Source organism: Acartia tonsa, chromosome 9, assembly GCF_053477335.1.
Source record: "Acartia tonsa isolate MP-2025a chromosome 9, ASM5347733v1, whole genome shotgun sequence".
In the NCBI taxonomy this organism is placed as follows: Eukaryota; Metazoa; Arthropoda; class Copepoda; order Calanoida; family Acartiidae; genus Acartia; species Acartia tonsa.
The window spans coordinates 37938325-37966194 of record NC_137268.1 but is presented as its reverse complement, the minus strand read 5'-3'; the positions used below and the strand labels follow the sequence as shown (position 1 = coordinate 37966194).

The 27870-nt window shown below is 34.6% G+C and overlaps 1 protein-coding gene across 5 annotated transcripts in view; it reads right to left on the bottom strand.

The window, feature by feature from the left end:
* scrib (scribble planar cell polarity protein) overlaps positions 1-27870 on the bottom strand; it is a 57685-nt gene that overhangs the window by 11941 nt on the left and 17874 nt on the right. For all 5 annotated transcript variants that reach the window (XM_080172783.1, XM_080172784.1, XM_080172780.1 and 2 more), the window contains exons 9-40: positions 27767-27832; positions 26913-27032; positions 25706-25826; positions 25299-25419; positions 24790-24867; positions 24585-24685; positions 24229-24298; positions 23832-23979; positions 23067-23171; positions 22258-22502; positions 21652-21846; positions 21433-21556; positions 20943-21118; positions 20071-20139; positions 19450-19527; positions 17365-17642; positions 16825-16878; positions 15993-16122; positions 15333-15392; positions 13975-14075; positions 13228-13346; positions 12860-12941; positions 12262-12374; positions 10087-10157; positions 9671-9796; positions 9020-9100; positions 8578-8661; positions 7795-7878; positions 7170-7277; positions 6584-6660; positions 6354-6430; positions 5733-5788 (exon numbers count right to left, since the gene is read on the bottom strand). In XM_080172783.1, coding sequence (XP_080028909.1) covers positions 5733-5788; positions 6354-6430; positions 6584-6660; positions 7170-7277; positions 7795-7878; positions 8578-8661; positions 9020-9100; positions 9671-9796; positions 10087-10157; positions 12262-12374; positions 12860-12941; positions 13228-13346; positions 13975-14075; positions 15333-15392; positions 15993-16122; positions 16825-16878; positions 17365-17642; positions 19450-19527; positions 20071-20139; positions 20943-21118; positions 21433-21556; positions 21652-21846; positions 22258-22502; positions 23067-23171; positions 23832-23979; positions 24229-24298; positions 24585-24685; positions 24790-24867; positions 25299-25419; positions 25706-25826; positions 26913-27032; positions 27767-27832 — 3518 coding nt within the window. The remainder of the gene's footprint in view (positions 1-5732; positions 5789-6353; positions 6431-6583; positions 6661-7169; positions 7278-7794; positions 7879-8577; positions 8662-9019; positions 9101-9670; positions 9797-10086; positions 10158-12261; positions 12375-12859; positions 12942-13227; positions 13347-13974; positions 14076-15332; positions 15393-15992; positions 16123-16824; positions 16879-17364; positions 17643-19449; positions 19528-20070; positions 20140-20942; positions 21119-21432; positions 21557-21651; positions 21847-22257; positions 22503-23066; positions 23172-23831; positions 23980-24228; positions 24299-24584; positions 24686-24789; positions 24868-25298; positions 25420-25705; positions 25827-26912; positions 27033-27766; positions 27833-27870) is intronic.

Genomic DNA, 27870 nt, shown 5'->3' with positions numbered 1-27870 from the left:
GCGGCCGGTTGCAATGGAGCAAATGTTCTTTAGCGGCAAACATATATTGAGTGGAGGAAAGTGTAGTATATATTGTTATAGCGGCAGTACAAATAGGCGGCGGACAAAATTTTCAAAGGGCTTCGATCGCGATGCCACAAAAACAAAAAATGCCTAAAATTGAACAGAGAATAATAATTTCAGGTTAGATTTTCAAAAATCCAAAGTTGATTTTTCTGTGGAGAGTCCTTTTAAGGCCTGAAAACAGGAGTAGAACGATAATATTCTCTAAATATGTGTAGGGTAGCGTGGGGTTATTCCAGGGTTGTCGAATTGGGCACTTTTTTTTTATATTGGGCGGCCCAATTGCCCAAAAGGGTTTTAGGCGGGTTTTGGGCGCCCAAAAGTGGTTTTGGGCACCCTTTTTGGGCAAATGTCGTAAAAAGCATATAAAAAGGATATAAAATAGCCTAAAACCATACCTAGACTTATTATTAGAAATAAAATAGCCTAAAACCATCTCAGGACCTATAAAGGCTCCACTGGAAAGGAGAACCATATCGGTTCAGCAGTTAGCGAAATCCTTCTCTAGATACAAAAAAGCTTACTAATTTATATAGTTAACTAACGGCTACGGCCCTAGAGGCCTCTAGGGGCACTTGAGGAGGGGAGAGTCAAATTTGATAATCCAATTATTATATTAGATTTAAAAAGAAAAAGTAAAAAAAATTGGGGGGGGAATAATTTTTTTTTTAAGGGGGGGGGAGTTTCCTCCTCCATTTTTATTTTTAGTTTAAAATAAAATTTTTTTTGGGGGAGTGTAATTTTTGCTAGGGGCGATTTCTCTTAGGAGGGTGGTGGTAGCCTTTCCCAAAATAGTTATAAACCTTCCCAGAACCTATGAGAAGCTACCCTGTTAAGGAGAACCCGATCGGTTCAGCGGTTGGCGAGATCCTTCGGTACAAACACACAAACAAACAGACACACATCCTGTTACTTTAGTAAAAAAAAAATAGGCCCAACCCCCTCTTTTTTAACCCCCTCCCCTTTTTTTCCATCTAAAAGGGGGGTGCCCAAAACTGCCCAAAAGGACCTTATATTGGGCGGCCCAAAACCGCCCGCCCAAAACTGCCCGCCCAAAATGACAACCCTGGATTCCAGTAACTTTTTTTGCTTCTAATCAAAAAAAGCATACTTCCAAAAACTTTTTCCGGTTATTTTGATCGCTAATAAATGATATGGCAATTAAGAAGATGCCTGTCTCGGTCCCATTAAGATCTCGCAGCTAGAAGTCGGTCAAAAATCGGTCTAAAGGGCGGCGGGTGGCCTATACCGGAATTACCCCACGCATGGGGTAATTCCGGTCACTTGACTTTATTTAAGCTATCTACATAAATTAGAGGCAATTTCTGATTCGCAGGTCTTGGAATTTTTTGAAAAAAGTGATTTTTTCCTCAAAAAAAAATTATTTTAAAAATCCTGCCAGTTTTGACATCAGTTTTCGATACATTTTTTCTTGTCTCAAGTTGGCTAGGATTGACCTACAAAGATGGTTAAGGTGTTACATAGCTGACAATAAACTCAAAATGATATGGAGTCTAACTCTAATATTTCAACACATTTTATTCAACAGGAATTTAAAAAAATACAAAATCTTGATTGTGTACTCTAAATCTTGGAGATAGAACCCATATCCTGTAGTTTTTGTTAGGGCATGCAAAGAGCTTTCTTTAGACACCTTAAACACCTTTCTAGCTCAATCCTAGCCGATTTGACAAAAAAATCCAAACACCCTCTTATACAAAAAAGATGCTAACCGGAAAATATCCCCACTTTTTAAAAACTCTCGTAAACATTTAGAACATTGTTAAAAAATGGTTTTAAAAAAAGTTGGTAGGGGTGACCGGTATTGTACAACCCCTACCCAAATAACCCCACGCTACCCTATTCCTTAATGAATAGAACCATAGACAAATTTTTTAACGATACCCAGGGTTGTCGAATTGGGCACTTTTTTTGATATTGGGCGGCCCAATTGCCCAAAAGGGTTTTAGGCGGGTTTTGGGCGCCCAAAAGTGGTTTTGGGCACCCTTTTTGGGCAAATGTAGTAAAAAGCATATAAAAAGGATATAAAATAGCCTAAAACCATACCAAGACTTATTATTAGAAATAAAATAGTCTAAAACCATCTCAGAACCTATAAAGGCTCCACTGGAAAGGAGAACCATATCGGTTCAGCAGTTAGCGAAATCCTTCTCTAGATACAAAAAAGCTTACTAATTTTTATAGTTAACTAGCAGCTATGGCCCTAGAGGCCTCTAGGGGCACTTGAGGAAGGGAGAGTCAAATTTGATAATCCAATTTTATTACTATATTAGATTTAAAAAGAAAAAGTAAAAAAAAATTGGGGGGGGAAATAATTTTTTTTTTTTTGGGGGGGGGGGGTGGGTTTCCTCCCCCCCATATGTATTTTTAGATTAAAAAAAAATTTTAAAAGTTTTTGGGGGAGTGTAATTTTTTTCTAGAAGCAATTTCTCTTAGGAGGGTGGTGGTACCCTCCCCCAAAATAGTTATAAACCTTCCCAGAAGCTATGAGAAGCTACCCTGTTAAGAAGAAACCGGTCTGTTCAGCGGTTAGCGAGATCCTTCAGTACAAACACACAGACACACATCCTGTTACTTTAGTATAAGGATATCACCCAAAAAATAGGCCCGCCCCCCCCTCTTTTTTAACCCCCTCCCCTTTTTCTCTCCCCTAAAAGGGGAGTGTCCAAAACTGCCCAAAAGGACCTTATATTGGGCGGCCCAAAACCGCCCGCCCAAAACTGCCCGCCCAAAAGCGCCCGCCCAAAATGACAACCCTGACGATACCTGAAAATTGTTAAAAAAAAACCCTAAAATTTTCACTGAAAGCTTTGCTAATTTCAAGCTGACAAAAATTAATTTTTAACATATAATACATAGAATTACCATGGACAATCGAATAATGTTCTAAAAAATTAATATCTTTGAAATAATTGCATTATTTTTAATTTTTGAAGCTCTTTCCAATATTTTTTTTCTAATTGTCAATTTTGTTATTATTGTCAGTTTGACATTCGATGAATTTTCCGGTTTTAATTTTTTTTTAACTTAAAATCTTTTTTTTGTCTATAGTTCTTTTCAATAAGGAATACACATATTTAGTGAATATTATCGTTCTACTCCTGTTCTTAGGCCTTAAAACAAACACCTTTAAGGAATTTACCCAATTAATAATAAATTTAGAGTATAGATGTATAAACAGATAGCTACAAACATTCCTTAAGCAAAGACCTAAAGCTCTGCAGAAGGTTGTTTATCAATATAAATTTTGCTTTCTCCCTTAGCTGCTAGAAAGCTCATATGCTGTCATTGGAATAAGGTTTGAAGAAATAATCAAAATCACCAACTTGTTGATATAAGGATTTGGGGGACCTTTATTATAAATTAAAGTCATCTGCCCAATTGTACAAGAGTTAAAACAATTAAATCAAAAGATTTTAGTGTAAAACTATTTGTAAATAAGAGTATAAGAATAAGATATTGTTATCAACGACAAAAAAATGTTTTGCCTAGTTTTTGTAAAAAATTTTGAGCATATTTATCATTTAAAATCAATGCTATCTTTTCAAAAGTGTTTCCATTAGTTTGTTTGTGTTTTGTAAGCAAACCCTGTTTTATTATTATTTGTACTGTGTTATTTTATTTGAATATATATTTCAAAGATAGCTAATTTTTTTAAAAAATAAACTGAGATGAATGTCGGAATTTTCTTATTAAACATAATAATGTATATATAATTAGAATAGTAAGACCTTGAAAATAAGCGATAAATTATTAGATGATAATTATCAGTAAATTTAACAGAATTTAAACGTAATTATTACAAAGCTAGCTAAAAAAGTGTTGACAAAAAATAATAATCCTTTTAATCAATAGAACATTATAACAAGGATGATAATATCAAGTGTAGCAGCATTTAGAAAAATATGTCTTTCTAAAATCAATTGATTTAATGAATAAAATATTGAAAATATAGCAATGTACAGATTTTTATGATTTTCAGGAATTGAAAATAAATACATTCATTTGGTTGCTGATGTAAAAAGAAGAGAAGGGCATGTATAGTCATAAAAGAGCTGCAATGATTTACATATATTTAATAGGATGTAAAATCCTTTTATCAAAGTCAAATACAGATTAATTTTTATTTAACTCATTGGAAAAAAATCCGGACTTACTGATAGACAAAGTGAATTATAGAGTAGCTTCTCTACTAAATATATAGATATATAAATAGACATGCGCAGAAGCTACGTAGGAGCTACGGACAGTTCTAATATTTCGGAAAGCGGAAAGGAAGAAAGTTATCTATCTATTACTGGGAAAAACATTTAAAAGCCCCCTCAAAAGGAAAATATTTTAAAAACAAATTAAACCTATATTGATTTTAATTTGAACCTTAATATTGCTATTTTTAAAAATTGGCATTGATATCTACTTTCCGAAATGATTGTATTGTTAACAGCTTGAAGTAAAATTATTTTACTGAAAGTCCAAATTTTTACAGTTTTATAATTTTTTGACAATGCTAAAATTTATTTGTTTCCTTCATTAATTTTAAGATATATCCATTATTTGTTAAGGAAAAACACAAATATATGTTAAATTTTATAGTTAGGGCATTGTTTCTAATAATGAAAAATCCTGTATAAAACTCGGCCATTTTAGGGTCCAAGCTGTCGAATTTCTTGACCAATATGAATATGTTAGTAGGTCTTTGCCATAGTTCTATGTAGCCATATACCATCGACCCCTCTATACTCTAACTTTATTCAATTAATATCCGCTGATTTAGAAGCGGTTCTCAACCATACTGAAAATTCTTGTATTGTATTACAGACAATTTTCCATGAAAATTAAAATACATGTCATAACAATAATAGGTATTTGTTTTGTTAGCCCGGGCCTTTGAGGCTAACAAAACTGGTTTTAATATCCGCGGAAAGCTGCCTATAATACGTTCCGATAAACAACTGTTATACTATTCTAAATTATACCAAAAATATGTTTATTTAGGTTCTTTGGTGTAATCAGAAAATGGGCGTTAAGGTAGGAAGGTATTCAAAAAGTATTTTCCCTGATAAATAATTCGCGCCCTATGTTCAATACATGATAAAAGGGTTAAAATTAGGGTTGGGCCGGATACTTTTTTGTCCGGACACCGGATATCCGGCTGATTTCTAAAGCAGAATATCCGGTATCCGGCCGGATATCTAATTAAGACAGGATATCCGGCAAATTACCTAATATCCGGCATTTAGAAATCAGCTGTATATCCGGTATCCGGATAGTTTGAATATCCGGCCGGATATTGAAAGGGCCGGATATCCGGCCAAACCCTAGTTAAAAGGATAAAAACAGGGACAAATTTATGCACAGAGAGAGAGGTAGAGTGGTGTACATACGTATTATTATAAATTTCTCCTCTAAATTCTCGCTCTCATCTCTCATCTGAAGGCAAATGGTTTAGATATATAGGTAATTCTGCACTAGTTAGACTGAGCAAAACTTTAAACATTAAAAATAATAATCCCAAATTAAAGCACAGAAAAATAACCCCTAGTAGACTAGAATATTTTTATTAGAAAAATAAGTAAAAATGTAAATCCCTAAATTTTAGATGAAACAATAAATTGTTTAAAAATTTTAAAATAAAAAAATGTTTGTACCTGTGGACGCGAATTTAGTTCTGTATGTAACTCCATGCTCTCATCCCTGCGGGGCTCTAAAACAAACAATTAGGTTAAGCCTAACCTTCATAGTAGGTATCCAATGCTAGCATATCACCCACAGGCATCTATGAACTCTACATTTAGCCTAAAACCATTCCAGAGCCTTGGTGAAGCTTCCCTTATAAGGAGACCTCAATCAGTTCAGTTGTTATTGAAATCTTCAAACAAAAACCCTTACTATTCTATATTATACGATATACAACTTTTTAAACAAGTTAATATTATCACATGTTTCGACAATTTTAAAATTGTAAGTATTCATTTTAGGATTTTATCTATCGATTTTCAACTTTTCCAGGGATTTAAATGAATAAGACAATGGCCGATAAATTGATGTACATCCCCATTGATGATACACAAAATTAACCCTTATGTAGATTATAATCAGTGGTTGAAACGTTTGGATACTCAACTTAATAAACCAATCATTAAAAACTAAATCAAAGTCCCCAAAGTTGTTAAGACAACGAATAAGAAAAAGTATTTTGAAAACTTTGGGGACTTGTGCAATATACAGCTCAAGGTCCCGTTCCTCCCTAAATGTTAAAAAGTGATTACCAGGCTTGATAGTGGGTGTGAGGATCTCAGGATCGAATCCATGGCAAACATGTAGTTTAATTTGGTCTCCAGCATTTCTAAGAAAAAAATATTAATTAGAATTGGACTCAGAAATGCATTAGGCTGAATAATCCTTAAATCATCTAATTTTGGTTCATTTCAAGCTTTTCGGAATTTGAACATTGTACCTATGTGTTTAAGCAGAACCAAAAATAATAAAAATTGTTTACCTAAGTATATTTACAGCTTCTTGGTGCGTAGCACCTAGCAAACTCTGTCCGTTAACCTCAATGATTCTCAATCCAACCTACAAAAATTAAAATAAATTTTAATGCAATTTTATCTGATTAAAACGACAATCAATAGGCTTTATAAATGTAACAGTGAGCTTTTTGAAGGAACTTGCTAACCATTGGTTCTCCTTTACAGAGTTTCTTATTGGTCCAGAGAGGCTTATACTATTATTGGGGTTTGTACCCCAACCTCTCAAGAAAAGTTACTCTTGGAAAAATAATCTGCAATTTTTAAAAAATTTTCTATTTAAACTAAAATTGAAAGTAGAGATTCGACTTGCCCCCTCCCCCCTTCCATCAAGTGTGGCCGTTAGTGTCATATATTTTTATATCTAAGCATGATTTCTAAATTCTGGATTGATCTTCCCGTTCATGTAAAAAAAGACTTGATAGTCATATTAACACTTTGGCCTAGTTAGTCAGACCTCTTACAATGACCCTAATTGGGTTCTTAAGAGTATACAAACAATAAACAAAAAGTCACACTCACTATGAAGATATTTAAGCATGCATGCTTGCTTACCTTAATTCCAGGTTCTTTTTCGGCTGCGCCGCCAGGATTAACCTTGACGCAGAACACGCCTTCATCTGTGTGGTCCAGAGGATTTCCAGGTTGGCCCTTGATTCCTCCCTAAAGTGAAATATTTAAATTATACCTAAATTTTCGAATAAACATTGGGCCTATAAGTATATAGTTAGTATATTTTCTTTTTGAAAGGTAAAATCATATGAAAATGAAGGAAAGAGGAACACATTGATGTGTTTATTAACCAGTCCCAAAAGTTTTATAATAACGTTTTCCTATTAGTTGGCTTAAGAACATTGACACTTATATTGAAATTTGATTGTTTGGTTTTATTAAGATGAGAGTCGAAATATTTCAACCACTAATTAAAATGTTGTGTATCATTATTGGAGAATGAGATACACATCAATTTATCGCCCATTGTTTTATCCATTTAGATCCCTTTAAAAATCACATTCCTTTCCGTAAAAAATTCCAAAATTCAATCTTATTCCATATTGCAGAATCAGATAGCACTTTGTTAAATTTTTCGCATAAACTGCGTGTTTATATCATAATAACTAACCAACATAAAGAGCAAAAAATATATAACGAAAAGAATCAAGACTAAAAGTATTATTACCTTGATAACCATACCAAGTTTCTCTCCCGGATTCTTAGTGATATCTATCTCAGCAAAACCAATTGGCAAGGGATCATGTTGAATCTAAATGGATAATATTAATTTTTTTTTAAATTCACTTACATAAAAAGTAATTGTCATCATTGGCATTCAAATCGCGCAATTTTTATTGCACAGGAGTTTGCTTATATAAAGTTCTTCATAAAACCACTCCTGAAGTGAGTTGATACATGGCCATTCTTATCAGTTGCTTTGCTAAGGTCATGGAAATTCAGCCTTAAATAAATCATATATAGAGGTTTTATGAACGACTTCATAAAAGCAAAGTTGTTCAAAATTTTAAATAAATAATCTTTGCTTTTCTTGTCATGATTATGCGGTAACTCCTAGGGGATAAAAATTTAACTTGAAATTTTCAAATCTAATTTTCTCAAAAACGGCTACATTTTAGATTTTATTGAAAAGTAAATTGAAGTTACCTAACCTAGGGTAATAAAATGCACTATGTCCCAATTTAGGTTCTGAAACAAAAGTCAAAACACCTTTGAACGCACTGGGGGGGGGGGGGGGGGGGTTGAGAGAATGTTTTCAGTAAGAAATCTTTATTTTGTTCATTTTCCCCCCGCCCACATATTTTTCTAATTTTTCCCAAAAGAGATTGGAAAAAAGGTTTTTACTACTCCCACATACTTTTTATTCCTCTCCCCCCCTTAAGCAGAAAATAGACTCCTGATTTGACATCTTCCTTTATTAAATTATCAGCGGATCTATAAAGTTACAAACCTCTAGAGTCATAATTTGACAAGGTTGAAGAAGGGCAAGAACAGCCTCTTGATGTGTACACAATCTTACATCTGTTTGGTTTACCTACAAATTAAAATCAAGAAATTATAATGAGAAAAAGAATATGTTTCAGTTTTATTTATAACTCTTAAGTGTATGGTAGGTAACTTTTAAATAATTTTAATGGAACTTACACCGAATTAATGTGTACTCTAATAAAATAAAACTTGTAGCTGGCTAAAATACTGGATGAACGAACTGACCAAAATTTTCCCCCTGTCATAATGTAAATCATTATCCATCAGTAAAACTTATATTAACCTCCTAAAAAATTTAAATTTGTAAGAGAATTTCTTACAAGAAGGTTAGGTATTGTTTTTCTCAAATTTAATTTTTAAAAAAGTTCTTGTAAAATTGAGCATATTAATAAATAAAATCTTACCCTTAGAATTCTGTCTCCCATCTTTAATTTTCCCGTTTTAGCTGCGGCACCTTCGGGTATAATCTTGCTGATATAGATTCCCTAAAAACAAGAAAGTTTCTATAACATAATAGTTTAAAAACATTATAAGGTTATAAAAGGTTATATATAAAGCGGGAACAGTAAAATATTCAATCAATAACCATTCCTCCTATCATTAACGTATAATTTTCTTTTTCGTCAAAACATGATTTGTAGAATGCACGTAAAAATATTTGCATAAAACACCAGAGATCTCCTTAAATTATACTATAAGCAAATAACTGATATACTCCCTTTCCCAATTATATCAAATAAAAATTAAAGTTAAGTTACTTTAGGTTTGTACAACCCAATCAATATAAATTAAAAGTACACAAAGTTTTAAAGCTAATAAATGGCTGTTAATAAAATTGTTAATTTACAATACTATAACATTTCCTGTAAGAAAAATTAAAAGGAATAGATGCCTGAAATGCATTTCAGAAAAAAAAATTTCAAGTAAAAGTTACAAATACAGTATGACCCACGAAAAAGTATTTTTAGGGTTTACAGCCCTTATTTCTCAATGTATCATCAAAAATAGCATATATCCGACGACAACTTTTCCCCTGTCAAAATATCTTTTTATACCTGTTCTCCTGTGCCAAAAGGCACACAAGAATGATCGCTTCCACCAATGATAGAGAGACCCAAGGGTCCTCCACTTCTGTTCAGCAACACCTCCTCTATCACTTTAGTATTTGTTACTCTCTGCACCTAGAAGAAAAAATATACTCTTTATCCTATAATACAAAGTAAAGTTTATTTTTATCTGCAGCTAAAGATCTCATAAATTGCTGCTCATAATTGGTTGTACTAGTTAGGTAAGCTTTAAATACACTTAGGGTGGTTTTAAGCTTTTGACTTGACCTCTGCCGCCATCCCCTAGAGGCTAGGGGCGAAGCAACTGATATAGTTTATGTGTAATATAAAAATTTCCTTATTACTTCTATTTCTACCATAAAATTTAAATAGCAGAGTATCTTTGCTTCTAAAAAGAAACTTACTGTTGTAGCAGTGTATGAAGTTTTAGTGATAGTTTCTTTCAGTAAACCAGGTCGCTGAGTTTTATTAAATTCTAAATAAAATAAATCGTTAGTCTTAATTAGTAAGTCAAGAAAAATAATCAAATAGACCATAAAAATGCATAGACGTCCAAGGGTGGGGGTAAAGGGTTGTTTATCAGTATTATCACCCTCAATCTTTGAAACCCCTTATTTTACCCCCCCCCCCTACCAAAAAAAAAAAAAAAAATACAAAGGACTGCGATCCTCGAACCTTTGAAACTCCTCTTTTTACCCCCGTGAAAATATAAAGCTTGGACGTTCTTAAAATAAAGATGTACGAATTTAGAAAAATACTATCAACATAAAGTTATAAGTTATTATTTAGTTGATTCGTATTACTCACGGGTTAGGTAAAGTAATTTTTAGGGTTGGGCCGAATATCCAGCCATTTTCACACAGTGGTCCTCAAGGCAAAAAAAGTTTGACAAAACCCACCAGAAAAACGGACTATATGGCCATCATATATACCCATTGGGGGGCCAGGAACTGATTTTCTTAAAATCATAGCTGTTCCTTCTTGGGATTTATTCCATTTTAAAGATAATAGACCGAATTCCTTAAAAAAATAAGGTTGTTTGTCACTATTTTTGTTGCTATGGTTTCAGAATAGGAAAAATCCTTATAAACCCTGAAAATCTGGCTCGGGTAGATCACAAAAAGTCATGACCCAACACTTTCCCCCCATTGGCGGAAAAGTTAGAGCACCTCAAAGTTTTTTTAACCATGCTCTGGTGTATTGGCCCCAGAGGGCCTCCCAGAGGAGCTAGCAGAAATCTAAAGGTACCTATAGAACCACAATGGCTGGCTCTAACTATAATTTAAAGTTGCCGGAGAAGCTGGCCGGCCTCCTTCCTGCCTTTAAGTGGCGGCAAAATTTGCGCATCCCAAAAATGACCATTTTTTGACGTGTTTTTTGAGCATAGCGCGGCGTGTGTGCAGGGCGCAGCCAAGTGTATTCCAACTTTTTTGTAGGCCATCCCAAGCCGGTTCAGCAGATGTGCGGCCGGAGGCGGTTGGCCCAGCCGTTTGGCCATCAGCGGCCGTAAAAGGTTGCAAAAATTGTTAAAAATCTACGTTTTTGCGGATTTTCGGTGGGCCAGTGCGGCCAAAACCATCTAACCGTGTAAACACACTGTTTTTGGCGGATATGTGTCCTGAACTGGTCGGCCAAATGGCCTGGCTGCACCGGCCCACCAAAGATCTGCAAAAACGTCAATTTTTGATGATTTTTGCAACCTTTGACGGCCGCTGTCGGCCAAACGGCTGGGCCGACCGCCTCCAGCCGCACATCTGCTGAACCGGCTTGGGATGGCCTACAAAAAAGTTGGAATACACGTGGCTGCGCCCTGCACACACACCGCGCTACACACAAAAAACACATAAAAAAATGGTCATTTTTGGGATGCTCTAATTTTGCCGCCACTTAAAGGCAGGAAGGAGGCCGGCCAGCGTCTCCGGCAACTTTAAATTATAGTTAGAGCCAGCCATTGTGGTTCTATAGGTACCTTTAGATTTCTGCTAGCTCCTCTGGGAGGCCCTCTGGGGCCAATACACCAGGGCATGGTTAAAAAAACTTTGAGGTGCTCTAACTTTTCCGCCAATGGGGGGAAAATGTTAGGTCATGACTTTTTGTGATCTACCCGAGCAAGATTTTCAGGGTTTATAAGGATTTTTTCTATTCTGAAACCATAGCAACAAAAATAGTGACAAACAACCTTATTTTTTTAAGGAATTCGGTCTATTATCTTTAAAATGGAATAAATCCCAAGAAGGAACAGCTATGATTTTAAGAAAATCAGTTCCTGGCCCCCCAATGGGTATATATGATGGCCATATAGTCCATTTTTCTGGTGGGTTTTGTCAAACTTTTTTTGCCTTGAGGACCACTGTGTTCAATATCCGGCATTAAAAATCAGCCGGATATCCGGTATCCGGCCAAAAAAGTATCCGGCTTAATCCAAATTCTTTAAAAATTCTATACGCCTTACTATATGGCAGGAAATTAAATCACTCTTTCTCAAAAGCAGTACAGGCCAACAGACAAAACAAAAAATTATTAGCAAAAGAGACATTCAGAAAAAGATAGATAGATATGAAGCAAGACATCTAGCTAACCTGTACTAATATTTCCTTGAGAAGCACTTAGACTTGACTTGATACTGTCTGGGATCATCAGATCAAATTGTTTGCTAGTGTATCCATTGGTTGCTGGGGGCGCAGTGTTCTTCCTAAATACAGAAAAAATGTTATCAAATATTATTAGTAGTATAAAAGTTGACTGCCAAAATTTTAAAATACATAAACTACTTATCTCTAATTTTATATAAGACTTACCTATTTAAATTATACTGAAAAAAATCTAAAAATTACAGACAAATTACACATGAGGAAACCCTATTTTTGAACTTTAACTTTTCCACCAATTAAAAATCTTATTCTGTCATCAATATTTCGACAAACTGCATAATAATAAATATAGGTGAATGTTATGACAACAGGGGAATAATTGTAGTCAATTTAGGTTACGAACATTTATGGTCAGTTCGTTCATCCAGTAGGAGGAGAGAGGTTGGGGTAAAGGGGGTAGATGAGGATCTACGTTATTTTAGCCCAATGCAATTTTCCCTTTATTAGAGAACATAAAAATCTGGTGTAACATCCAAGTAATAATGTATCCATTTGTATAATGTATCTTGAAACTTATTAAGTTTACCTTAAGTAATCCGAAGCAGGAGTGTTGGCAAGTCCTGGTAGTTTATTATAACTCTTATCACCAGCAGTCATTGTGTAATTTCCTAAATACAAATACAATCATTACAGTACAGGGATCTCAAGGGATATGACAATTGCCGATAAATTGATGTACGTCCCTAATGATGCTTAACATTCTTCTGTAGATTAAAATTAGTGGTTAAAACGTATGGACACTTAACTTGAAGAACCAACCAGTAAAAATCAAATTTAAGTCCCTAAAGTCCGAATAAGAAACATGGTTATTAAAACCTTTGGGATTAATGAAATAAACAGCCCATTTTCCCCTCCCTCCCTGATTACAATAAGCATAATTTGATAGAAAATGACCTGGTTCTCTATTTCTAAGTCCATAGCTGGGTCTGTTGGCCATATAGGAGCTGGCACTGTACAGCCCTTTGTAGGGTTTGGGCACACCAAAAACTTTGGGGGAGTTGTCATTTCCAATGCTGAAATTAAATATTAGTAGGTATTAATTTTTATCAACATCATTTATCTTCGGCCTAACAGGGCCAAGAAAACTGGAAATAATCCTATAATCGAATATGTTCCTAACCGCGGAAAACTGTTTGTAATACTACGATACAATAATATCTTTTTTAAGTTGCTTTCTTGTGCGGATATGTTTATATTAGTGATTCATTAAGCATCCATCAATTGAAATGTCATGTTTATCTGTTTTTGGGCCTTTTTTTAGGGCAAAATTATCGATAATAATAAACTTTTTTAAAAATTCTAATACCAGCTGCTTAACATCAAGAACCGACTAAAAAAGGCTGGTAGTAAGAGTATTATTTTTATACCAAATAATGTGAAACTATCATTCAAAAAGTTGATTCCTTCGTAATTAATGATAGATTTACCATAAAAATAGCCAAAAACGGCTTAAAGGCTGTGACGCCAGCCGTTATTTTTCCAACTTTTTATTCGATTTATGGAAATTAGACCTACCAAGGATTACTCAATACTCATACCACATTTCATCCTGAAATTCGGATTCTATATGCCATTTGCGCATTGATTACGAGATGGTTGCATCAACCCCCCCCCCCCCCCTTATATGAAATTACTATACACCTTGTTTTAGCTTCAGGTGGTGCTTGTGATCTTGGTACAAGAGTTTCTCTTTCTACAACTATACGAACAAATCTCTCCAAACCAGTCAACATTTGGACAGCCTAATAAGAAAAATATCTTAAAACCAATTATATTTTTTACGGATTGGAATATTTAAAGATATAACAAGGATGACAACATCCATTAAAGCGAAGCACTTAGGCGGTAGGACAAACGAACATTATCACTTGTAGAGTGTCAGAACTGAATAAACTTATTATTACCTAAGTCTCCTATACAAAATTGTAAGTAAATATGTTGAAAAACTGATTAAATACACACTACTGTTTGAGGACATACTGAAGTTTTTATTACTTGATTATAGAGATACCTCTCTAATAACATTGTACTTTGTTGTAATAGGAATCAGTATTGAAAAATCAGATGAATAGGATAATTTTAACATACAAAATTTGTTGTAAAAAAGTTTTAAATCTGCTTTTTTTCAAATGGACGTACGGACTTTCTGGTAACGGTTAGAGTTGCTACGCTTTCTAGTTGTACCAAACTAATATAGGAATCAGCGTGCAAATGTTGAAATCAATGAGACAATTTTTACCTGTTTAAATTGACGAAAAGAGGTAACCGTCACGGACGTACGAACCCTAATTACAGAAAAGCTTCGCTTTTTAAAAAGTGCAAGGAGTAGGTATAGTTATTGGCTTGAATTTTTATAGAAAAAGTTGATTTTATACACTTTCATAATTTGGTGATATGTTTTATCAATTTTTATTGGTACACATGTAATACAGTAAAGAACATTGATATATCACATACACTCTAATTCAAGGAAGTTAGACTAATACTAGCAGCTGCGCCTCTAGCATATGATGTAGGGGCTCTATAATAGAAGAGTTAGGGAAGAGCAGAAAAATATCCTAAAACCATCCCAAACCTAAAATAAAAAATAAATACCCCAAAACAATCGCAGAACCAAAGTGAAGCTTCGATTATAAAGAGAACTCAATCAGTTCAGAAGTTAACAAAATATTAGGCTTCAGACAAAAAGAAACCTTACTATTTTCCTTTTATACAAAGTAGTAAGCTTTTTTTGTCTGTAGCGAAGGATCTCGCATACCGCTGAACCAATATGGTTATCCTTTACAGTGAAGTTTTTATAGGTCCAGAGAAGGTTTTTAACTATTTTGGGTAAGGGTATACCACCCCCAAAAAATTTCTTAAAGCTTAAATAAAAAAGTGGGAGGGTCGAATTTTCTACCTTTCACCTTAAGTGCCCCTAGATGCTTCTAGGGGCGTAGCCGCTAGTATATAATATGATAATAGAGCTATAGATAGATTATTGACTAAAAGTTTCCCACCTGATCGTGTCTTGCATCCGTGACATCAACACCATTAATTTGAAGAATCTTGTCTCCAACCTATCCACAAAATTGTCTTTGATTTGGAAGATTTTTTTGTCAAAATATTTCAAATAATTTTCCATAGAGGAAGGGAACATTATAATTACTGGTACCCAAAGTTAAATAAACATTTTCCCATACCTAATCATTGCCTCAAAAATTTTGGGTACTTTAATTGAATCAGCATTCAGGATGAACATTCATTTTACGTTCAACCTTTTTCCGCTTAAGATCACAATTTTTTCATTATTTACATTTTAAAATATTTTTTCATACAAATTCGAAGGAGAAGGAGGGGGGGGGGGGAGATTAAACTGTAAATTAAACTCTTTAAATGAATATTTTTCCTCATTTGTAAGCTTAAACTATTTGGGTAGGTACTATATTATCGTTTTTTCTTTCGCCAAATTGGATAATTTAGTAATATTTGTGACAACCCTAGTACCCTTACATTTGCACTTTTTGAGAATATTTCAATAAAATATTTTTTAACAAAACAAGTTTGTCGCAAATGATTCAAAATTGTCCAATGTTGTCAAAATTGGCGATTTATAATTCATTTTGAGTAGAAGTTTGTTGTTTTTTCTTCAAAACATATTTTTCAAAAAAAAATTTTACCTGGAGTTTTGCATCTTTGTCTGCAGTACCACCTTCTGATATCTTGGAGATGAACAGGTTATCACTTCCCTCCCTATAGGGGGTAGCTCCGATACCACCAGCTATGGAGAAGCCTAGTCCAGTGTTATCCCTACAAATACATATATATATATATGAATGTTAGAGGCAAAGGCGTCAAACGGTGGAGGTATTTGGTTTTTACCCCCCCCCCCCCTCAAACTTTGATACCCATCATCTTACCCCCCTCAAAATTAAAAATAACTCTTAGATTAACTAATTCTTAAACCTTTGAACTCTCATTTTAAACCCACCCCATCAAACCTTTGAAGTCACTCATTTTACCCCCCTCAATTAAAAAGCTTGGACGTCCTTGATCAGTGGATACCAGTTTTTCAGGTATTCCAGACAAAAAGCCTCAAAGTCTCAAAAATTAATAGATACTATAAAGAAAAATTTCCTGGGAAGCTATTTCTAAAGCAAAATAAGCCTTTGATAGGTCTTGGAGTATCTATGTTTATCTTGCTAACAAAGGTTAAATATAGCAAAAGATTTGGTACAACATAGTAATTTACTCCTTAAACAATTATGGTTGGTCATTTTGTAATATTGTTAACAATGTAGGGTTTGGCCGGATATCCGACCATTTTCAATATCTGGACGGATACCGGATATTGAAACTATCCGGATACAAGATATCCGGCTGATTTCTTATTTACCGGATATCGAACGTTGGCCAGACATCCGGCCGGATACCGGATATCCGGCATTAGAAATCAGCCGGATATTCGGTATCCGGCCCAACCATACAACAATGTATTACCTACAATGTTACCTTAATAATGTTGTGACAATTTTCTCTACTTTTACAACCATATCTTCACTCTCACTGAAAAAATCAATACAACATTGATAACATAGAAAATGACTAATAGTTTAAAATAAACTAGCGATTACACCCCTAGAGGCCTCTAGGGACACTTCAGGTGATGGGATACGACCCTCCCCCCGAATTTTTTTTTTTTTGGGGGGGGGGAATGTGGTGGTACCCTCCCCAAAAAAAGCTATAAACCTTCCCAAGACCAATTAAAAACTACACTGTAAAGGAAAGCCATATCCATTCAGCTGTTAGCGAGATCCTTCGCTAGAGACAAAAAATTGTACTACTTTAAATTATAGGACTATGTACACTTAAGGGGGAGGGAGGTAGAAGTTGACCTATAAAAAGCGGAGTAAAAAGAAGTTATTTGGTTTTAAAGATATGAAAAATCACAAAAGTACTGAAGAAAACCATATTTGGTTACTTGTTTAATAAAAAAATCTATTCTCAATTTTCTCTGGAAATAGACTAAAGGTGTAAACAAAAATAACTTACCATGACGTATTCAAATTAGAAGCAACTGTAGAATTCAACGAGCTTTTAGTTTCACTCGTGGCCAGGGGTCCTGTGGGGGAACTCAACGGTAAAACACCACTTGGCGGAACTATGGGGGGCAGGTTTGCGGTGGACAGAGTGGGCAGGGGGTTATAGGTGGAGGTGGAGGTGGTGAGGGGAGCAAAGGAAGGGAGGGTAGAAGAGGAAGGGGTGCTTAGGGGTGTAATTATTTTGCTGATTTCTCGAGTGATCACCATTGATATATTTGCACCGGCAGCCTAAGCACAAAAAAGCAAGCTCAAAGATATTATTAAAGCAGTTTTAGTTATTTTTACATATCAACGAAAGCTTTAAAAAATTCATAAAATCAAAAATAAATATTTTATACATATATTTGAATATAATTATTAAAAGCTACAAGAACACTAGGTATAATATTAAGCAGTTAGATCAATAGCCATTAGGATTGATTTTAATTCTTCCATTTGTGATTCTAAATCCTAAAAATTAATTTAACAATCCTCAATGATTTGGTCCTCAACTATTAAGACATCATAAAATAAAACTTGTACATAAAAATAAAGTAAAGGGGGGGGGGGGAATGTGGTGACTCGTGCCACGACATACCAGCAATTTTATTTTGGGTGCTACTCCCTTAGTTTTAGAGATAATTGGGTGAAATCTTTTGGGCTGGGTCACTAATTACCCCAACTAGAGGTATCTTTCAAAAAAAACGGCGGCGCCAAAAATTTTTTTATTGCATTTCTCGCCGAATTAGGCAATTTGGAATCATTTGAGACCATGTTATTTTTTTCAAAAATTTTTCCCCTTATAACCAACCCTGCGGGGGGACTTAGTCATTTTTTTCAAATTCTCGTTTATTAAGGTATATCTTAAATTCAGTGCCTCTCCTAAGCTTTTAAAGATATTGAGACAAAACCTTTTGAGGTAGATCAGTAAAAAATATTTGAATAAAAATGGCGGCGGTACCGCCGCTCCCGCCGTTCACCGCCATTTTCCGCCGCCGCCAAAATTTTTTTTATTGCATTTCTCGCCGAATTAGGCAATTTGGAATCATTTGAGACCATATTATTTTTTTCAAAAATTTTTCCCCTTACAAGCCGTCCTGTGGGCGGCGGAAAATGGCGGTGGATGGCGGGAGCGGCGGTATCGCCGCCATTTTTTATTCAAATATTTTTTTGCTGATCTACCTCAAAAGATTTTGTTTCAATATCTTTAAAAGCTTAGGAGAGTCCCCCTGCAGGGTTGGTTATAAGGGGAAAAATTTTTGAAAAAAATAACATGGTCTCAAATGATTCCAAATTGCCTAATTCGGCGAGAAATGCAATAAAAAAATTTTTGGCGGCGGCGGCGGAAAATGGCGGTGGACGGCGGGAGCGGCGGTACCGCCGCCATTTTTTATTCAAATATTTTTTACTGATTTACCTCAAAAGGTTTTGTCTCAATATCTTTAAAAGCTTAGGAGAGGCACTGAATTTAAGATATACCTTAATAAACGAGAATTTGAAAAAAATGACTAAGTCCCCCAAATTGCCTAATTCGGCGAGAAATGCAATAAAAAATTTTTTTTGGCGGCGGCGGAAAATGGCGGCGAACGGCGGGAGCGGCGGACCCGCCGCCGTTTTTTTTGAAAGATACCTCTAGTTGGGGTAATTAGTGACCCAGCCCAAAAGATTTCACCCAATTATCTCTAAAACTAAGGGAGTAGCACCCAAAATAAAATTGCTGGTATGTCGTGGCACGAGTCACCACATTTCCCCCCCCCCCTTTTTTTCCCGTAACGCTATCCTGTGAATTAGAACCGATTCTCATCCATACGAAATAAACTATGTCTATCATCGTATTACAACCAGTTTTCTACCAATATAAAAATTTACAGTCATAAGATTTAAACCAGTATTTTTAGCCCGTGTCTTCGGCATCTCGGGGCTAAAAAACTGGTTTTTAATCTAATAATTGTACATTTTTCGCGGAAAGCTGTTTATAATACGATGCGAGAAATAACCATTAAAACACATAATCTCCATTGCCGTTTAAGTGATATTAATGGACAGAAAAAGTAACCTTTAAAATGCCAACAGCTTCATAATGGTCCACGTCAATACAAGATATTCCATTAACTGATAACACTTTGTCATTTACCTGAATTAAGCGTTTCAAATAAAAAATAGGAAAAAGGTGTAGGAAAGTTATTGTAACAAAAGTGTATACTTTTTGTTAAAGTTAAATAAAGGGGAGGTAAATTCCGTAAAGGTGTGAGTTTTAAGGCTTAAAACAGTAGTAGAACGATAAAATTCTCTAAATATGTGCATTTCTTATTGAAAAGAATTATAGACAATTTTTTTAAGTTAACATAAATTTTATCGTTCTACTGTTTTTAAGCCTTAAAACTCACACATTAACGGAATTTTGGCACAACCTACCACCCCCGTTTTTTATTTCATCGACTTAATACGTCATCATTTATAAATAGTTGAATTTCTTAACACAAAGTTTAGCCATTGGAAATTATATCATACATAAATTTCGTCGGGTGATGACCCTGTACCAATTTTCAATTGAATATTAGCAGAAAACAACTTGATAGCAGACAAAAAAAGGTCACCACCCCTTTAACCAGGTAGTTATCTAACTTATGTATCTGTAAGCCATATTGATAACATAAATAGTTGATTAAAATCCTACCATAAGCCCAGCAATATCAGCGGGGCCGCCAGGAGTTACTCGTGAAATAAAAACTCCTTCGTCATCTCCCTAAATTCAATGAATTGTAATAAAATACATGTAAAGGGGGGGTTTTAATGCAACCATCTCGTAATCAATGTATAAATGGCACTTAAAATTCGAATTTTGATCTGAAATTGTGCATGACTAATCCTTGGTAGGTCTATATTCCCTAAATTGAAAAAAAAGTTGAAAAAGTAACGGCTAACGGCTCAGCCGTTTAGCCGCTTTTTGGCTATTTTTAGGGCAAACCTTCATAAATTACGTAGAAATCAACTTTTTGAAACATATTTTTGCTTTAAATCATGTGAAATGATACAAATTTTTTTTTTAGATTTCTATTACCAGCAATTTCCGGCTAAAACCGTTTGAAAACGTTTTGGATCGGAAAAGAGCATTATGTGGAGAGAGGTTTCGTGATGGATTTCGCTTGAAAATACCCAACAAATGTCTAAACGGATGAGCCGCCAGCCGTTAGCAGCTACTTTTCCAACTTTTTGTTCGATTTAGGGAAAATAGACCTACCAAGGATTACTCATGCAAAATTTCAGATCCAAATTCGAATTCTAAGTGCCATTTATACATTGATTACGAGATGGTTGCATTAAAACCCCCCCCCCCCTTAGTATTAAATTAATAAAAAAACAGATTATATAATTACAACATAAAATAAAATGAATAAATGTCATTGAAAAAAAAGGAAGTTAGTAAAGAAAAAGATAACACTTTTTTAAAGATTTCGTTTAATGAAAAAAATTACAACTTATATCAAATATTTATACATATTATAATTTTCAACAGCTTAGAATCTAATTGCACTTTGACAAATTTACCTTAAATGGAGTAGATCCTAAGCCGCCAGCAATGCTCAGTCCCAACCCCTTGTCGGCCCTGCTGAAATTGATCTGTTTCTCAATTGTTTCCAGGACCATTTTGGGTCCCTGTGCAGCAGGTGGTACCATGTGGTCGGAACTTGTGTTCGCAGAACGGGGAGGTGGAGCAATATTTTCTAAAAAAAAATACAAAAATAATTTGAACATTATCAGTCTAGCTGTTTTAGTTTATCTACTAGTCTCTTATGTTTAAAAATCTGTCCAATTTCAAAGTATGTCTGTTTATAACTTTAAAATTCCCAATAATGATCTACCTTTCTGTAGATTACAATTAGTTGTTGAAATGTTTAGACTCTTAACCTAATAATCCAACTTATCAAAATGGGATAAAAGTACCCAAAGTTGTTAGGCGAACGAATATGAAACGTTATCATAATGTCCCCTTCCACTCTGTATAACGCCCCTAAGACTAGAGTGAAGCCGATATTACCTGAGATAGAAACAGGACGAGAGGATCCAAGGGCCGCAGCTGTAGCTGGTAGACCCACACTGTTAGGATCTGATTTCTTCTGCAGGGCTTGAGCAATTATATGCGCCATCTGATCTTTGTCAACCTACAAACAAAGCAATATATAGTGCCTTTATCTAAAAAAATTAAATTGTTTTTAAAAAGTAAAAAGTAGAGTATTATACAGTAAAAAAAGTCTACCTGTTGATTAATCCTTTTGTTCTTGAGATGATGTGGAGTATCCCTCCTGTGCAGGCGCATTTTATCTTCACTATCCACTCCCTCCCCAACTCCGTCTACAGAGAATCTAACCCCATCCTCTCGGAGTCCATCATCGTCCTGTTCGCCACCAGCATCGGCCACTTCTTGTCCAGGCTCATTTTCCTCTTCGCTTGCCTTAACAGAAGGATGATATAAGTTGACATTACAATATACTAATTCAATTTGTATGTCTACATAGGTACATATTAGGGTGGGTCGATTTTGGACATTTGTTTTCTAAGACCAAAGCGGGGATCTGCAAATGATCTTTGCATTTTTTTTATGTCTATGTGTCTCTTCTCAGGGGTGTATCATATTCTTTATGGGATCCCCTGCTAAAGGGGAAAAAAATTGAAAAAAAATAAAGACTAGGTACATACCTACTGAAAATTTAATTTCATTTTTCCTCTCCTTGGGAAAAAAAAACTAGAAAAATATGTTCCTACTGGGGTTGATAGAATATTTACAGTCAGTAAAAAATTAATCTTGTGCTATCATTTGTCTCTACTTTTACCGACTACCTTTCTACTGTCTATGTTTTTATACCTGACTATGGCTCGTGCTGCCTCCACTGGCAACACCTGGATCACTTGGATTACTGTTCTGCCTGCGGGCCGCCAGACTGGAGGGCAATGATCGTTCAGCCAGGCTACCCTGGCGTGCCAGCTCAGCCCGGTCACGGGCAGCGGTCACATCGAGGATGTTGGTGACAGGCACAGCATGATTTAAGTCGGCTGCGCTGTTTCTATCACCGGGAACCATTCCACGGTTCAGTTGCTCGCGAATTCTCTCTAAATTATTAAAAAATTACATCTAATTTTAAACCTTGGTATTTCTAGCGAGGACGGTATAATGCAGCGTTTCGGAGCCGGAGCAGCAACATTTTTGGTGGAGCCGGAGCCGTATTTTTCGTTAAAAACGGCTACGGCTCCAGATTAGCTAAAATGATTTTTAAAAGTAGTATTATAATTTGGCAACGGTCTATTTCCATATAATAAAAATTACACGGCTCCGACACGCTGTATAATGGAATGATGTTGAATCTTGATTGGGTTATACAAAGTATTAGTGTCTAAATCTATTTTTCAATAATCTTAATATTCATGATAACTGATAAGGAGTAATTTTATTTCTCATTTTCTTACTATCTGGTGGATTAGAACCGGTTTTCAGCAATACGAAAAAAATTATATCTATCATCTTATTATATCCAGTTTTCTACAAATATAAAGATGTACAATCATAAGATCAAAACCCACTTTTTAGGCTAAAAAAAACTGGTTTAAATCTTAAAATTGTACATTTTATATCCGCGGAAAATATATTTTGAAAACTACAACATAGTAAAAGCTGACCTTTATATGTGGCCTCATCCTCTTCATCCTGGTGTATTCCTTCATCCTCCATACTGTCCAGCACTCCTCCATTCTTATCCTCAATCATCCTCTTCTCAACCATTTCTAAACAAAGTTTATCATTAGTATCTGTCCTTTAAGATCTCGGTAACCACTGAACCGATCAGATTCTACTCTTCAGGGAATATACCTACTGGTCCTGTGGTGGTTTTAGGCTATTTTCTTGGGAGGGTGGGACACGCTTAACGCCCCCCCCCGATAACAAAAAATCCCCCCGCTATTAAAAAAAAAATTATTTAAAAGAGTGGGGGATCTCTAGGTAATAAAAGATGTAACTATACCTCTTGGAGCAAAGCCCCTAGAGGCTAGGGGCGTAGCCACTAGTTGCTGATAAAGGACTGAACTCTTGGAGGGAGAGGACATTGCACTGTAAATTAAACCGGTGCCCAAAGATTAATAACCAATTTATCCCATTCGTTGGCTCAAAAACTTAGGGTACTTCTATTGAATTTGATTGGTTGGTCCCAACTTTAAACTAATCATTTTTATCAACAGAAGGGGTAATTTTGTTTACTATCATTGCATTGGGGATGTATATTGTATAAATTGTCTATTATTTTAGTATTAAGATTCATAAGTAAACTAAGGTAAGATATTTAATAATGCAACATTTTTAAGGAACTAGGTAATATTTTATTCAAAATATTAGTATACATCCATTGAATTTTTATCTATTTGAAATTGAGTACTTTCACCCGTCCCTACCTTCATGTGGCTCCTCTGGTTGTTTTTGCGGGGAGCCAAACAGTTTATGTGCCTTGGCTTTCAACTCTTTGGGGTGGGGAGTTTTCTGACGGACAAAGTTGGTTGTCTCTCTGTCATCCATATTCTCTTCTTCGTCATTTTCTACTCCCTAAAAATAAACAATGATTCAAAAAAGGATATTAGAAAAGTCTACAAGAATATTATTATTATCAAACAAAATATAAACAATGATGACAACATCCATTAGTAGCGAAGCTCAAAAATTCTGAATGGAAATCGCAAAAAATTACTATACAACAGCAGTGTCATACAATAATCATTAAACTTGATCAAATAGGGAAATCAGGAAGCCTTTAAAATCACGCAACATTTAGGGAGGTCTAGGTGCTGTTAATACCTGGAACTGAATAATTGACTTGCGTTGATGGTTGGGGTCCCAAGTGTCCTCTCTCCATTCTGAATCACGCCTGAAAAAAAGATAAATACTTGCAAAAATAGAAATATTTTGTGTCCTAGTAAACAAGCAATTATATTTCTTTCTATCTCAACCTATAGGCTGTAAGCCAATCCTACTCTAACTACAGACTTATAAAATTACATCAAAATTAAGTCTAGCACCTAGCCTGCTATCTATCTACTTACTTGTATATATCATCAAGAGTAAGTCTATCACCCAGACTACTTCTCTAACTACTTACTTGTATATATTATTAAGAGTAAGCCTAGCACCCAGCCTGCTATCTATCTACTTACTTGTATATATCATCAAGAGTAAGTCTAGCACCCAGCCTGCTGTCACCGGCCTGGTCATCGCCAGGTCCGTCCAGTTGGGGCAGAAGGAAACAGGTCAATACCTGAAAATATTTTTATTTTATTTCATCAATAGTTTTACCAGAATTAAAGTTAGTTTTTTTTTTAATGTTAAAATTCCTAGAAAAATTGGTAGAATTATTGTCACCTGATCTCCTGTTTGTTCATCATAATCAGTTTGGAAGGCAAGCATTGGTTTTGCCTGATTTTCTGATAACCATAAAGCCTAAAAATATAAAATGATTATTTTGAGATTTAAGTGAATATAATACCTACCGAATGAGGCTATTAACCCAGGTAGAAAAAGGGATATTTGGCAAAAAAGTTTCCTTTTGGGATGTATTTTCACTGTATTAAAAAAAAAATTGGCTTTGGGTACGGGTTCAGGTACTGCAGGCTTCCAGGTGTTCTCTGGACAGGTAAAAACTATACCAAGTTTTTTTTTGAAGAGTTAGAGGTGAAGTTATAAAACAGAATATGCATCTTTTTTATTATTATTTACCTACATATTTTTTAAAAAAGATGTATATTTTGTTTGTTTTTTAAAGTTGTCCTCTAGCTCTTAAATTTTGTTTAGTTTTTACCTGTACAGTGTCCATGGAGCACCTAAGGACTGCAGCACCTGAACCTTTAATAGAAATAACAAAATAAAAATACCTTAAGATTTAAAGAAGTAAGGCTGAAAGGTAGATGGCTGAGCCTGTTACCACAAACATCCAACACATGCAGCTCTCTGCAGTTTCCTATCTCACTTGGCAGCTCCATTACACAATTCTCCCTGGAAACATAGTCATGATTGAGTTGTCCTATAGATTTAAAATCAAGAATTTTATCATATTATTGACAATTTAATATGAATTAAACCAAAATAAAACTACAACCAAAAGTTTATTTATGGTAAAAGTTATGTGTTATGCAATGCATGACACCTAACAGTAATTAGAATAGTTTTGATTTAAATTCAAACCAAGTTTTGTAACACTGTACCTAACTTCAAATAAAAAATAATATCATTTTATTTTAAAATGTTATTCATTTCAACTTAAATGAGTAAGGTAAGATACCTTAATGATAGAACGCCAAGGTTGACAAGGTGTCCAATTTCAGTTGGCAGGAATTCCAGGCGGTTACGGTCCAGGTTTAGGTTGGTCAACTTTACTAGGTTGCCAATACTTGTAGGTAGCTCTAGAGATAGATAGATAGATAGATTAGTAACAAATAACATAATACAGAAAAATAAAATCATATGCTTTTTAAAAGCGAAGCTTTCTATAATTAGGGTCGGTCCGTACGTCACGGACAGTTAACTCTTTTTGTTAATAAGTTGGAATTGTCCTATCGATTCCAAACATTGCATGGTGATTCCTGTAGTAGTTAGGTAAGATTTAGAAAGCGTAGCTACTCTATAATCGTTACTAGAATGTCCATACGTCCATTTGAAAATGTTGATTTTTTAACTTTCTTAACAGCAAATTTTTATGCGATAAAATTATCCGATTGATCTGATTTTTGAAAAACTTATTCCCAGGAAAACAAAGTACAATGTTATAGGCGAAGCATCTCTTATACCTAATCAAGTTCTAAAAATGTAAGTATATCCTTAAACAATGTACTGTAATTTAAGCAGTTTTTCAACAAATTTACTTACAATTTTGAATTGACTTTTTTTACATTTATATTTTGCTTATTCAGTTTCGAACTACAAGTGTTAATGTTCGCGTGTTCTACCGTTTCAGAGCTTAGCTTTTGTGGATGTTGTCATCCTTGTTAAATACATTTTTTGATAACTACAACAGAAATCCAAAAGAACTACAGTGTTTTTTTTATGAGAACTTTTTTGAAAGCAATTTTACCCCACTTATAGTTATCAGAAGTTAATGATTAATGGCTTATTTTCTTCGTTTTTTAATGCAATTAATAGAACATTAAAAAAAATATTACAGTTTTAGTTTAAAAAGTACAGTAAAATGTAAAATTCAAAACTTAGGTGTCAACATCTAAAAATGGTTTTAGCGCATTTTTCTTATGTTCAAATCTTCTACCTTTTGCAAGAATGGCTGCAAAACGCTTCAAAGTTGAGATCTAGAGCTAAAAATACAGATACTATTGGGGACATATACTAGAATATATCAAAGTTTGCAGGTCATATCTCAATCAGGGAGGGAGTACTGGCACCCTAAAGTCGACTACTGTATATCCAATTTTTTTCTTGCAAAGGGTAAAGATTCTGATAAAGAAACACACTGTATTTAACTGAAATGTTTAACTGACCTGTAAGAAAGTTCTCCGTGATGACGAGTTCTTGAAGGCTGACACAGGTCCCAATACAAGGATTTAGTTCTATCAGGCGGTTCTGGTCACATTTCAGTATTGTTAGCCGAGTTAAGGTACCTAGTAATGAAAAATAGATAGTTTGTAACAGGGTTGGCAATTTAAATTGCGGATTCGGATTGTTAACTTTTATGACTTTTGTAGCACTTAAAAAATATTGATTTAAAATGTGGCAGGCAAAACCATAAAAGTACTTTATTATATCTTAACTACAAATAATTGTGGGTAGCATCCAAAGTTTTATTATATTTTATTTCACAGTAGGTTTTCATGCTTATTTTAGGTTAGGTTAAGTTAAGTAAGGGTTATAAATTGGCCGCTGTAAGGGGTACCTAGAATTTTTTTTTATTTATAAAAATATCTTTAAAATATTGATAGAATCCGCAATCCACAACCCAAAAATCCGCAAAATATCCAGATTCCAGAATGCCAACCCTAGTTTGTAATTTATACATAGATAGGTTGGTTAAATTATCAACAGGATAATGGATATAGAATACGTTGATATATTGACAGAGGAAAATTTGTCGTCAATTTAGGTTGCTAATATGAACCACATTTATTGGTCAGTTCTTTCATCTAGTAGAAGAGTGAGGGGATGGGGTAAAGGAAATTATTGCTATTTTATCCAGCTATGAGTAATATAATTTAGTGCAACATCCAAGTGATAATATATCGAATTCTAGAATGGAAAGATGCGTAAAATATAGATTTTAGTAATTTCAGACTGGTTAAGAGAAATAGAAATATTTTTATTTGCTACCTAGGCATTAATTAACTAGAATAAATCTTACCGATTGAGTCAGGTAATTGTTCCAGAAGGTTTTGTGACAAATGTAAATCTGTTAGTCCAGCAAGTCCTTAACAAACACAAAATATATTATTTAAATAAATGGAC